General features: G+C 38.9%; 1 protein-coding gene across 3 annotated transcripts in view; it reads left to right on the top strand.

The window, feature by feature from the left end:
- The window catches only part of ZNF280D (zinc finger protein 280D), a 54,810-nt gene that overhangs the window by 29,996 nt on the left and 11,221 nt on the right, over positions 1–13,593 (top strand). For all 3 annotated transcript variants that reach the window (XM_075273493.1, XM_075273491.1, XM_075273494.1), the window contains 10 exons: positions 2,780–3,009; positions 6,405–6,562; positions 8,582–8,682; positions 9,452–9,598; positions 9,726–9,860; positions 10,082–10,371; positions 11,009–11,149; positions 11,378–11,440; positions 12,855–12,973; positions 13,120–13,159. In XM_075273493.1, coding sequence (XP_075129594.1) covers positions 2,780–3,009; positions 6,405–6,562; positions 8,582–8,682; positions 9,452–9,598; positions 9,726–9,860; positions 10,082–10,371; positions 11,009–11,149; positions 11,378–11,440; positions 12,855–12,973; positions 13,120–13,159 — 1,424 coding nt within the window. The remainder of the gene's footprint in view (positions 1–2,779; positions 3,010–6,404; positions 6,563–8,581; positions 8,683–9,451; positions 9,599–9,725; positions 9,861–10,081; positions 10,372–11,008; positions 11,150–11,377; positions 11,441–12,854; positions 12,974–13,119; positions 13,160–13,593) is intronic.

Here is a 13,593-nt window from a genome sequence, read left to right as displayed (position 1 = left end):
TAGGTGAGAAAGTGAAAGAGGTTATTCCGTCTAGCTGCCTGTAGTATCTCCCTCCAGTAAGGTGTTGGCATAGAAAGTGGCTTACCATTTCCCGGCGGAAATGTTACACTTACAGATGTCCCTAATTTATCAAGGGTTGTACCAAATTTATCAAATGTTGAACAAATTGTGGCAGCACAGCCACCAGCAGAACTGACTTTAAAATTCACTTCATGGTAAATTGCAAACACTGTTTCTAGATTTTTATTTCTTTTTTTTCTTTTTTTTTTGTGTTTAATTTGTGTCTACATCTATAAAACTAGAAGTATTCATATGTTTTTTTTCACAACGGCAGCTATGGCTGACAGAATAGACTAACATTTCTTAATTTAATGATGAGATGACTCTGCTGATATTTTACCAATCTTTACGTCTATGTGTGCGTGTGAAAGTTTTTGCTCTGTTATATTTCTGGAAGCCTAGGTGAGGCAACATTTAACACAAAAACTACGCCCTGAGTGGTCCTATGGGTCCTCCTTACAATAGGCCATCAATATCAGATAAGTAAGGGTCTAACTTAACTTTTGGTAGGGGCTGTATGAGATGTCGCAGCTCAGTCTCAACTGAGCAGCAAGGGTGTGGAGTCTATAAGCCAAACCACTGACTTCGATTCTGACTCTTCTGTTTTTTAACTTCCTGTTTCTGACTCAGCTTCACTATCCATACATGGCTGACAGGAGCAACTCCTCTCCTTCCAGAAAAAGCCGTGATCGTGATAACGCAAGAGAGGAACAGATACACAAACTGAAGGTTCAATGCCTTTGAGAAAGAATCCGAACAACACACTCAGATATTATCAACCATTTTATAATTTATTTAATTGTTTTATTTTGAGGTTGGATTTGGTAACTTTTTTTTTTTATTTTTTTATTCCCCATAACTGTCCTTGACTCTACAGCCCTGTTCAGGAGTGGCTGTGCCTGGGTATTTCATCATAGTCCTGTTCACTTGAAAGGCAATGAGCTACAATGCAGCCACTACTAATAGTATAGCACTATGCCTGAAAATACAAAGAAGCAGATGGGTGCCAGAAGTAGGACCTTTACAATCTGATATTAATGGCCTAAAGATGGACCAGGAATATTATAGTCCCAGTATACCTTTTCAAATATAATAATGAAAAATATATGGACTGTTCTCTCTGAATCAAGATATAATCACAGGAAGAAATCTAGTTACCAAAAGTAGGAAATGCCGCTGATGATTTGTAAGCATCTTGAATTCTATCTATTTGCACTGTTACAGCCATAATACAGTATAATCTGAATATGCATTGAAGTCATTTAAAATTCAGTTTCCTGGAGAACAATGTAAAATTTGTTTTATGTACCTAATTTTCTATTTTTTTTAAAGTTAACTGTGTGTGTATGTATGTGTGTATGACTATACAGTGTATGTATGTATGTATATATATATATATATATATATATATATATATATATATATATATATATATATATATATATATATATTCAAAAGTAATTTCCGATCCCTTAAAAAGATTCTATCATTAGAATCCTGTTTTAAACTAAACCCATGCTGGAATAGCCTTAAGAAAGGCTATTCTTTCCCGTTTTTCGTCCATATGCTTATTAGCTTTGTCGCAGCACTGGGGACTGTCTCCAGCGCTGAACAGCATTGGGGAAGCCCCCAGTGCTGTTGAGAGCTGGTAACCGTCCCCAGTGCTGTGAGAAAGCTATCTGCTGCGAGAAAACTATCCAGCACCGCCTTCTTCTCGTTCTGCACCTCTGCCTCTTCTCTCCTGTTCAACCACAGGAAAACGACGAAGGACATGCACGGTCGGAGCTTTTTGAAGACGGCGTGATGGGACAAGGAAGAAGAGGCGGAAGAGGCATATAAGAAGAAGCTGGTGCTGGATAGTTTTTTGCAGCACTTGGGATGCCCCCAGTGCCGTTTGAGCCCCCAGTGCTGCAAGAAAACTATGGATGAAAACTGGGATATCTAAGGAACGGCAGTGCGGAGAAAACATCTAAAGATAGGAGAAGAATAGCCTTTCTTAGGTCTATTCCAATGTGGGTTTAGCTTAAAACGGGATTCTAATGATAGAATCCCTTTAAATGGTCTTTTCGGACAACTCATTTTATAGGATATCCCATCCTGAACGTAATTGCAAATCACTTTTTGTTAAAATGTTTTTCATCATAAAATAGTTTAGAAAGTCCTGCCACTAGGGTGCTCCTGTCTTTTAAATCTGCTGTTCACTAGTGGTTAGAAGGCAATATATGTCCTTGGTGCTAAGGAGGGGTATACAAAGTCAGTGATCTCACAGCTCAGTGCAGGCTGACTGGTCTCTTCACTGGACACAGTGAGACATTTTTATCAGGTCTGTAAAAATATATGTAAATTAGTTAATTTTTGAGAATGTGGATAAGAGGAGAGAGGTGCTTGTGAAAGATTAACTCATGTAGGACCCCAGGCATTATTTTGTATACACATAAGACCTTTCCAGATAGTGCCATAGCATGACAATATATAATACACAGACAATTGCTTGAGGCCAGAGGTACACACTATATACCCACCCCGTTCCTTTTAGTAAACTACTGATCAAGGTACAAGTAGAATGGAGCGATTATCCCCAGATAAAAGTATAAATGAACAGTTTTGAAGGGTCAGAAATCAACATCAAGCAATGTTCCAATGAAGATTCTGCATGGATTGTAAGTTCCATCAATAATTCGGTTACCATTTAAATCTCTAATTCCTTTTTATATTACAGTATTGCTGTCCAGAGAAAATGCAGAATTTTTTCCGTGGAGTAACAAATCCTGATGCCTCCAAACCACTAAACACAATGGAAGACAATGAAAAAGGAAAGTTAATCATGCTAGTTAGCGATTTTTATTATGGAAGATATGCTGGAGATTTTCAACTTATAGAGCAAGAAGAGAAAACTCATAACACATTCAAGTGTTTTAGCTGTCAGAAAGTTCTCAAGAATAATATAAAGTAAGTATGGACCTGCTTGTAACATCATGGATGTCTTATTATTGGTGTTGGATCATTGAAGGGAGATTATTCCACTGCAATCATATAAACACTGCTAAATTTGTATCACCGTGATGATATCGACCCTGAGAATAAAGCTAACGTAGCATTTTTACTGCAGAGTTCCAGAGTGGAAGCCGTAAAAACAAAACCCGTAAAAACATGGCAGTAAAAAAAAAGAATAAATATATATAATATTTATTAATTTTTAAATTTATTTAAATTCCTCATTGTGAATCTTTTACCACTTCCCAGTACATTGTACCGAAGAATAAATAGTAGCATTTTGAAGAACAACCTTGGCTCTTCTTTCTGTACTAGGGCATGGTCATGGTGGAACAAAATCGGCCTTTGCCGACCTGTTCCACAAATTGGAAACTTAATCATCGACCCTGCTCTGTAACTTTGTGGTCTGCCACCTTGTGGTGGAATTGCTGTGGTTTCTAAATATTTCTATTTTCAAGAAGAAATTTTCCAAGCTGACTTGTTGCAGCAATGCTCTTTAGAATGACCCATTTTGTCACAAGTGGTTATACTGGCAGACTGTATGGTTAGGTGCTGAATTTTCTAAACCGGTGACAATAAGAAGCAAATGAAACTTCTGAGTTCAGTGATTAATAAGAGATGTGTCCCCGTAATCTTTTTTTGTAAAGTATGAGTGGCCATTGAGGAGTAGAACACTGCTGATATATGAATAATCTTTTATTAGGGTTGGTCAAAGGGCATAACACATAAGTGACCCCACTGTGTTTAGTGAATCGTTTATCCCACAAGTGCCGCGTTATGTGTCTTAGATTAATTACCTCTTACAGTAATCTGCACTGCTCTGTTTGGGGACTACACATGAATAATTGTATTTTCGTGATAAAGGCCACTATTAGATTGTGCTGTTTTGATTGAATAACTTCTGGTTTCTAAATCGGCAAAAAGGACACTGTGATCATCTTCATTAGGGAGACAGGTTTGTCTCAAGACCTCCACTTGGCAGAGAAGGTCATAGTTCTTCCGTATACAGACCCATAAAGAGAAGCTGAAATGGCAGAATGTGAAGCTGAAGAATGGCTTAAGTCTACAAAGGGCATAGTCTGCAAGCTAAAACGAACAGACTTGCCTTCGCTAGTATCATTAAGGAAAACAAAAGCTGCTTGTAATTGCAGACATTAAAATCGCTATTACATACACTTAGAAGCAAAGATGCAGGTTGAGGCACAGGCAATTTGTCTTGCAAACAGCAGGGAACTAATGTATGTAGTCAAGACATGTCAGTCCTGACTTTTTGGTTGCTGGAAACTGGCATAAAACAGTAAATTGTAATTTGACAAGGATTATATTGAAGTATGTTTTGCGAATGCTATGCATGCTTGATATACTTTACCCTTCAAAGCAAATTATTCCATGCCTAATATGTTGAATAGCATTGTAAAAAAAAAATCAACTATGATTATTATATGGATTATTCTTATTTATTATTATATTTTATTATGCAATTGACCTTTGCACATTCTTTTGCACATAATATATAGTTGTGTGTGTATTTTATAAAAAATATAATGGGAATCCTTCTAAATTATGATTGCTTAAACCTGTATATTTCTTTGCCAAGAACTACGTGTACCTTGGTTTTGTGTTTGGGGTTTCTTTTGAAATATAATGATTTTGTTTTTGCATTAAAGAGGTTGACCTTAGGATAAATCTGTAAGAAATCAGTACAGGTCTGATATCAGACTTCCAATAATCAGCTGTTTTGAAGGGGTTGCAACACTTTAAAGGGATCCTATCTTTCAAACGCTTTTTTTTCTAACACGTCGGAATAGCCTTAAGCAAGGCTATTCATCTCCTACCTTTCGTTGTCTTCTCCGCCCCGCCGTTCGCTTGAAATTCCGTTTTTTCTCTGTATGTAAATGAGTTCTCTCGCAGCACTGGGGGTGGGCCCCAGCACTCAAACAGCACTGGGGGCGGCCCCTATGTTACGAGGGAACTCTCTAGCGCCGCCTCCATCTTCTTCTGGAACGAGGTCTTCACCGTGTCTCCTTCCGGCGGTGTCAAATAACTTCTAGGCCTCGGGCAAGCCAACTGCGCATGCCCGCTGGTCGCGTGAAAATGGTCGCTTACAATACCGTGCAAGCGGCCATTTTTCTTGTAGCCGCAAGCATGCGCAGTCAGCTTTCCCTAGGCCCGAGGACTAGAAGTTAAAAGACACCACTGGAAGAAGACAAGGTGAAGACTTGTTCCAGAAGAAGATGGAGGCGGTGCTGGAGAGCTCTCTGGCAACATTGGGGCCACCCCCAGTGCTGCGAGAGAACTCCTTTACATACTGAGAAAAACCGGAATTTCAAGTGAACGGCGGTGTGGAGAAGACAATGAAAGGTAGGAGACGAATAGCTTTTCTTAAGGCTATTCCGACATGTTAGAAAAAAAAAAAAAAGTGTTTGAAAGATAGGTTCCCTTTAAGCAGTGAAGATGTTACATTGCTTTTATATCGCATGTGTTTCATAGCGAAGGTGCAATATCATTACTGTGTAGTTTCATTCACTTCTATGGGATAAGGTTCTAAATATACTGTAATGCCCACTATTAACAGACTGTATGCAATGTAAACCGAGAAGAGGTGACAATGCTCGTATGAGCACCACAGCTGATCAGAGGGAGTCCTGGGTGTCCAATCCCACTAATATGTTATTGACGACTGTGGTGACGTCAGTAGAGATCCCAGAGTATAAAAGCAATTCCAATTCAAACGTGTTTGGTCCAAACGAAACTGCAGTGTGAACCTCATGACATGAATCTCGCAAGATCCACCCAAAACATAACCTTCCCTGAAAAAGGGTTGTGGTCTAAATCGTCATTAATCGTAATTGAGGTAAAATGCCCGATTAATTGCTATTTTAACTCTGGTTATAATCGCCCAAACCTTCTTCCACCAAAGTTATTTTTAATCATCATTATCAACGCTGACGTTCCTAGCCAACAGTCCCTTTCCTTTCCTTTTTATACACGAGTATTCTTCCAGGTCTTAGTGTGGGTCTGTGATGTAATTTCCATTGCAGTTTTGTAAAAAGATGAATAGTTTATAATTCACGAATAATACCTAAAAAGGTTACCAATTTTATTTATGGTTCCTATTCTGACGTTCCTATGATGATGTAGGTAAAGGATAATAGTGCAAAATGGGGTGCTTACATGTATTTATTTATGCTTTGTATGAGTGTGGCTTAGACAGACTTGTTTTTACTCACAATCTAACTTTTTTGTTTGTATTTTTAAGATGCATATCATCATATATATTGGCAATTTTTGCAGTGGTTCCACCATAACAGTTTACCAACAATGCACCTGTTCTTGTTTGTCTATGATAGATTCATGAACCACATGAAACATCACTTGGAGCTTGAGAAGCAAAGTACAGAAAGTTGGGAAAACCACACCACCTGCCACCACTGTTACCGCCAGTTCTCTACTCCCTTCCAACTGCAATGCCACATTGAGAGTTCTCACACATTATATGAATCCACAAGTAAGTCATTACCTTACAAAAGTTCTTTAAAATTTTTTGCAACGGATTGAAATTAAATCTATATATTTCTGTATGTTTATTTTATCTTAAGTGTCCATACAAACTCTGCTAACATTGATTTAAAAAAAACCAAACAAACAAAAACCTCAAATCTTGAGAGAATCTGTAAGCCCCTCCATGTTGCCCTCTCTGTGCTGTATTTTTTGAGAACTGACATTTAAATTCAGTGCAGCGGGATGCCAGCACTATAAAACAGGAAACCAATGCATTTATGTGATGCAGGCTGCGACAACGTTACATGGAGAGAGCCTGCATTTCATGAATGCATCAAACTTTTGCCTCACAAAGCTTTCATTGCGCTGCAATGAATAATTGTAAGTTCTGCACAACTACATCAAACAATGAATCCAGCAAAAAATAGAAAGCTAAAAAGATTTATCCTTCTTAAGACAAGTATGAAGGATTCGAGTCCAAAACGTACAGCCAGCTGCATGTGTGGGCTTCCTCTTCTTGCTAGATTCATTGTTTGCATTGGTTGGACTTTCTCTGATCATCCATGCAAGTAGGTAGTATTTTCAGGACTGCAGAGCTGTGAGCTGATCGTTGTTTGGTAAATGTTCTCCAAAACTACAGCACAATAACATAGAAGTAACAGAGCACTGAAAATGACAGGTCTGTGACCAGTTTGTTGCTCTGAGAGAGCAGCATATAGGGCTTGCTATCTTCTCTTTAAAGGTTAATCTATTTTATTAAATGTTTCAAATTACTTCTGTAATGTTTTTTGTTTTATTACATATTGGAAAAATAATAGAACAAATATAGTGCTAATTTCCCTGCTTCCCAGGACAGATTTAACAGGTCAGAGCGTCCCAGGACATGATACTCAGGGGCAGTCTAACTAACAATAACATGCTCCTTGAAGGAAAAGATTGCCCTTTAAAGACTGGCAGAGGCATAGGAAGTTACAAGTGTGCCTAGGCACATTTATAACTTCCTTCTTCTGGCAGAAAAGGCAGGGGCACAGTAAGTTAAGCGTTGACCCCAGGACACTGTTGCTCGAACTGGTTTTACTGTGGCTAATACTGTTAGAAAGATACTATGCATACCTTGGCTTTATGTGCTTCTTTTAGCATAGATGTTAATTGCTGATGAGGCCTTGGAAATTTGGATAGCCATGCTTTATATTATATCACACTAAGGGCTCGTTCACACCTGCGCCCGTTCATACAGGTTTCTGTTTCCTGCCCAGTTTCGGGAACCTGCATGCAATTTTCAAACCCATTCATTTGAATGGGTTTGAAAATTGTCTGGCCGTGAGCATTTTGAGCTCTCCGCAGCGAAACCGTATTTTTTAACCAGACACATAGTCGGACATGCAGGACTTTGTGTCCTGTTTAAAAAAAAAAAAAAAAGCTCAAAACTCTCACCGGCGCTCACGGCCAGACCCAGTCTGACAGGTTTCTGTCTTCTGCTGGCAGAAGACGGAAACCTGACTACAGACACTGAACGCTGGTGTGAACCCAGCGTAAGATACATTACTCAATAACTTAGGACCTATATCACTGTATGCCTTACAGCGTATACAGCTGATAAGTCTAAAAGGGGTTTTCTGGCCCGAAATGCATGTTTCATACTGATGACCGATCCACAGGATAAGACATCAGTATCTGACTTGTGGGGGTCCTACACCTAGACCCCTATTTTTATGGCTTTGAGTTGCATTATATCTTTGTCTTCGTTCTTATCTAATGGGTACAATCAGAATTTGTACTTCCTGTTAACAGAAAGCAGTGCTTTCTCTTGCTCAGAACACTGTTGTGCAGTGTAGCATCTTAATGAGTAGAAAAACTGCTCTGTTTTTAGTAGTTACCATCAAGTTGAATTCATTTTCTGGATGCAGGAAAATACACAAGATCTACTGATAAAATGCGCAGCTCCCTTATGTTGTCTTGTCTTAGTTATACTACTTTTTAGACAATTGTATCCCATGTGCCAAATTCATTTTGATTTTTGTTTCAGCCATTTGCAAGATCTGTGAATTGTCATTTGAATCTGAACAAGTTCTTTTACAACATATGAAGGACAATCATAAACCTGGGGAGATGCCATATGTTTGTCAGGTAATTGCTACAAAATTATTTTGGCTAGATATCTGCTTTGGCATGAAAGCAACAGGAACCTAGATCTGTGAACTGGGCACACAATAGAGATTTGGGTTTCCCTTACTTTTAATCAGTTGTAAGAGCGATTTTTATTTTTTATTCTATATAAATCTCACACTGCAGGAATAAGGGCTAGTTCACACGTTCCGGGGTCCACGCGGGTTTTGACACAGAGAGAGACGCGGCGAGCCGCGTCTCTCTCTGGTCAAAATCCGCCTGCTGTGTCCATCGCGGTCGCGGCTGTCCCCTCCTATGTCGGCTCAAATGAATGAGCCGACACAGGAGGGTGCTGCCACTAGGCGGAAGCCGCGGCCCAGCGAGCCGCGGCTTCCGCCTGAAGAAAAGACCTGTCTCTTCTTTTCTCCGCAGCCCGCCGCTAGCGGAAAAAAGAAGCCCGGCGGTCTGCATAGACCACCATTGTAAAGGGGCGGATTTTGAAGCGAAATCCGCTGTCAAAATCCGCCCCTTTGCCCACGTTTGAACAAGCCCTAAAATGTCAAGTAATATGCAATAAAATAAATATCAGTCACTCCCACTTTTTATTTCACTACAACAAACCAAGGTGAATGAAACAATTGGTACTAAATTCTTGCGCTAAAGTTTAAGAAAAATATGGCGTAGCAGACAATACACTATTTTGAAGTAAAATTTGCCAAACAATCAAATACATTATAAATCGTGACAGTGTATGAATATTGTCAAATTGCCTTCCTTTCCTTTCTTCTAGTTGTGCAATTTCAGGTCTTCCATTTTTGTTGATGTTGATAATCATTTTCGAAATACCCATGAGAACACAAAAGGCTTATTATGTCCATTTTGTCTGAAAGTTATTAAGTCTGGAACACCTTTCATGCAGCATTATATGAAACACCAGGTTAGTTCTATACAACGGTCATGTGTATTAAAATATTTTTATAGGCACAGACATATAATCACATTGCATTATTTTATCCAAAATATTGTGATCCTTATGTTCAAATCTTTCTCCATTTCCATTTCAGAATAAAGGAGTGTATAGATGTACTAAGTGCAGACTTCAGTTTTTGACATGTAAAGAGAAAATGGATCATAAAACTCAGCACCACAGGACATTCAGAAAACCAAAACAACTAGAAGGTCTTCCACCAGGAACAAAGGTAAATTATTGCTTGAAGAAGGCAGGAGAAGTGCTCTGCTAAGTGCTATGCCTGCCTCTTCATTTCTGTTCAATGTCTTTGGATAGTCAATAAGATAGTGTATATAGGCATAGAAAGCTCATAGATGTCTGTGAATTCATATATAGCATGTCTTGTTCTACAAGGAGAGCCAACCATCAATAAATGTATAATATGAATCTGTTTTCTTTTTATAACTTTAGGTCACAATTCGGGCATCTGTTGGTGTTCCTTCAAGTCCAGTTTCTTCTTCCAATTCCTCTATTTCCAGAAACCAACCTACAACTACCCCCCATCCTTCTCTTCAGTTACCTATTTACACACTACCCCAGTCACCTCCAAAAATGAAACCTGTAAGCCCTAACAATAATCAGAATCTAACACCTAAGAAAACTGTACATTCTTCAAAAATTAAATCTTCTCCAAAGAAGCCTGTGACACTGAACACTGCAAAAAGAATGACAACTACTAATACAGCTTTACAAAACCTAAGGTACCTTTTATTTCCCATAGCTTAAGAAACATATGTTTTGTGATAATTGTGTTGATAGCCTATCAAATGTTTCCCATGGTAATAGTATCATTTTATGATTATGGCTGTCTAGCCGTTAGGTCCACCACTGATCCTGAGTTTGAAGGGGGCAGCAGCCCTTATCAGACATTTAAATTCACATGCAAAAACTGTAAAGGGGCAAAGAAAATGTTTTATAGACCCAACAAAAATGGACAAATGAAAAAGGGAATATTATAATACTCTGCTCCAGAGTTGTAACTTGGAACTCCAGAGCTCTCAAGCAAAATATGTAATGGGGTCCCTGCTTTGTACTATTTAGTTATATTTTATGTGGCAAAGGGACATTTAAGGCCCCCTTAAGGTGTAGGGTCTGGTAAAAACTGCTAATGCTGCCCTCCCTATAGTTACGCCTCTGCTCTGCCTCTGTAAACCAATGTTGGTAAAAGGCCCTTAATTTTTGCCTTCATCAGAGTGAGTACACATCACAGACAGACAGATATAGATATATACGTATGTGTGTGTATATATATTTATATATTTTATGTAATGTTTTGGTTACCAGCATTGTTTTGTAGTTATCAATGTAGATTTTCTTTTATATTTTTGTCTTGACCAGTGTTATCCCAGGAATACACAAGTGCATGGAGTGTCACCGTCAAGTAGTAGATTTTGAAGGTCATTTTCACACATATGTTCACTGCAGTAAATGCAAGTTCAGTACTAGCTGTAACAAAGCCTATACAAATCATGTACTGAGGTAAGTGAGGAGGCAGACCTCTCTGAAATAGTGTTATGCCCTAATATGATTCATTGCATTTAGATGTTTGGATTCTTGATATAAGCACACTGCAGTAAATGTATATATTAATCATAGTCTTGCATGATGATAGAGGAGATGCATAGTTTACCATCCATTAAAAAAGATAGGTTTGCTTGTTTTGTTTGACAGAATATAAAACTGTATCTTTTGTTCTCTTTTATGTAGCTGTCATGGCAGGAATTCCAGCAAACGCTCCAAGTCTTCTAAGAAGTGCCCCAGTGACAAGAGGTATGCTTCTAGTTGGAAATGCTGTCAATACATTTCTGAACATGTTAAGAGTCATTTTAAGAGTGTACATTAAAAAAAAAAAAAAAAACAGAAGTAAAAAAACACTTTGTCCTTATCTCAAATTGTTTTCTATGAAATGATGTCCAGTTTCTTAGGACCATGTCATAGAGGCTGCTATCAGAAAAAAAAAATTGAGTTCCAGACATATAGAGATATTTTAGTAATAGTGTATTTTTCTACAAGTGCACTGTATAGTTTTTAAATGTTCGCTTGGGTCCCACCAATACTAGCCAGACTGGATGTTTGCTTTACAAACTTGTCAAACGAACATGGTCTCCAGTTTACAAAGTACTGTAGAATCTAAAAGTTTATGGTAAAACTTTGACCTTGTGCATGCCCTAAATTACTGATTTTCGGAAAATATAAGCAATAAAGACAAATCAAAGGATACCAAACAGTTATAGGTTCAGACAGGTCAATGAAAAAGTCACATAGATGGGGGTCCAATGTTTACCCTTTATACTCTGCAGTAGGAAATAAACACGAGTATGCATGATCCCTGCTAAGTGAGAGGAGTGGTGAACTCGTTTCCTCAAGAGCTCCCAGTAATTTAAAGGGGTATTCCCACATCGCATACTCACCAGTCTTCGATGCTGTAAATTCTTCTTTCTTCCGGCTTTGTTGCGTCATTGGTGGGCGGGGTTACATATGCAAAGCCAGCGGCGCGAAGTCGTCGCTTCTATGCCGCTGGCACTGCATGTGCGCTCCTGATGCAGCTAGGCATCGGACGTACAGCCTTCACAATGCAATTTAGACCCGGCATCCGCTGTAATAGAGAGGCAGATGCCGGGGAGTGTAGACGCCGGCACAGGTGCCTGCAACATCGCTACGGTCCTGCACTGCATGAAGCCAGCAACGGCAGGAGCGATGCTGCTATTCCGCTCCTCCACCCCCCCCCTCCCCTCCCCTCCCCTCCAGAATAGCAGCATCACTCCTGCCGCTGCTGGCTTCATGCAGTGCAGGAGCGTAGCAATGTTGCAGGCACCTGTTCCGGCGTCTACACTCCCCGGTATCCGCCTCTCTATTACAGCTGATGCCGGGTCTGTATCGGTGCCCCCCCCCCCCCCAAAGTGTAAACTACCCCCCTCCAAGCGCTAGTGGACAAACAAAGCAGTTTTGCTGAAGTGTATTTAGGAAAAGTCTTACATTCACATTAACAAGCAGTATAGATAGGATCCTTGTGATGGGACAACCCCTTTAACATTTATCACCTATCCTTGGGAACAGAGAACCTATAATAATGAAATATAGTTTGATTTACATTTTGAAGGGATGTTTTCAGTACTAGAATAATGAAAATTAATTTTTGTATAATTTGCACAACTTGTCTTAGTCATATTTTTCCTTTTATTAGGCGAGTAACTGCGGTGTGCCTGAACTGTGATTTCCTGACTGATGTTTGTGGTTTAGATGACATGGCCAAACATTTGAGTGAAAATCCCAACCATTCTTGTCAAGTAGTCACAGAAAATGGTAAGAACAGATTGTCCTGTGTGTTCCTTTGTTGGTTTATTTTCTTTAGCATTTTCTCATCCATCACTATTAATTTGATCGTTGGTATTGTAAACAGTGGCATTTTTTTAAAGTGAATTCATTTATTTTTTTTCTTTTGATCTCAGTTTCCATAATTTCCTCAACTCATCAAGGAGACATGTCTATGTAAGTTAGACTTTTACTTACTGCCATTAAACTGCTATAACGTTAGAGTTTGGCTTCTAGGTATAGAATACAGCTTTGCATAGCACGGTGCTTTGTTTGAAATATTATGTTGCTCTTCTATTTATCATACACTTTAAAAACCTCTTTTCTATATCTATTATATCTATATATTAAGGCTTAGACCCCACATAGTGAGCTGGAGTCAAAAACTCTGCGAAAAAGACCATAGCGGAAACACATTGCCTTTTTATCCCTCAGTGCTTTTCACAGAAATACTTTCGGCCTCTATTATACCTACACTTACAAAAAAAAAACAAAAAAAAAACAAAAAAACAGTTTTTCCATAGGGATAATTGACATGCTGTGATTTGAAAAATGCAGGCGTTTTGGAAATCACAGCATTTCCGCTGTGGATTTTTTTTCTGCAATATGTG

This window comes from Leptodactylus fuscus, chromosome 5 (assembly GCF_031893055.1).
Source record: "Leptodactylus fuscus isolate aLepFus1 chromosome 5, aLepFus1.hap2, whole genome shotgun sequence".
Taxonomy (NCBI): Eukaryota; Metazoa; Chordata; class Amphibia; order Anura; family Leptodactylidae; genus Leptodactylus; species Leptodactylus fuscus.
Note: the sequence above shows the minus strand (reverse complement) of the source record. Positions and strands in the feature narration are given on the sequence as shown.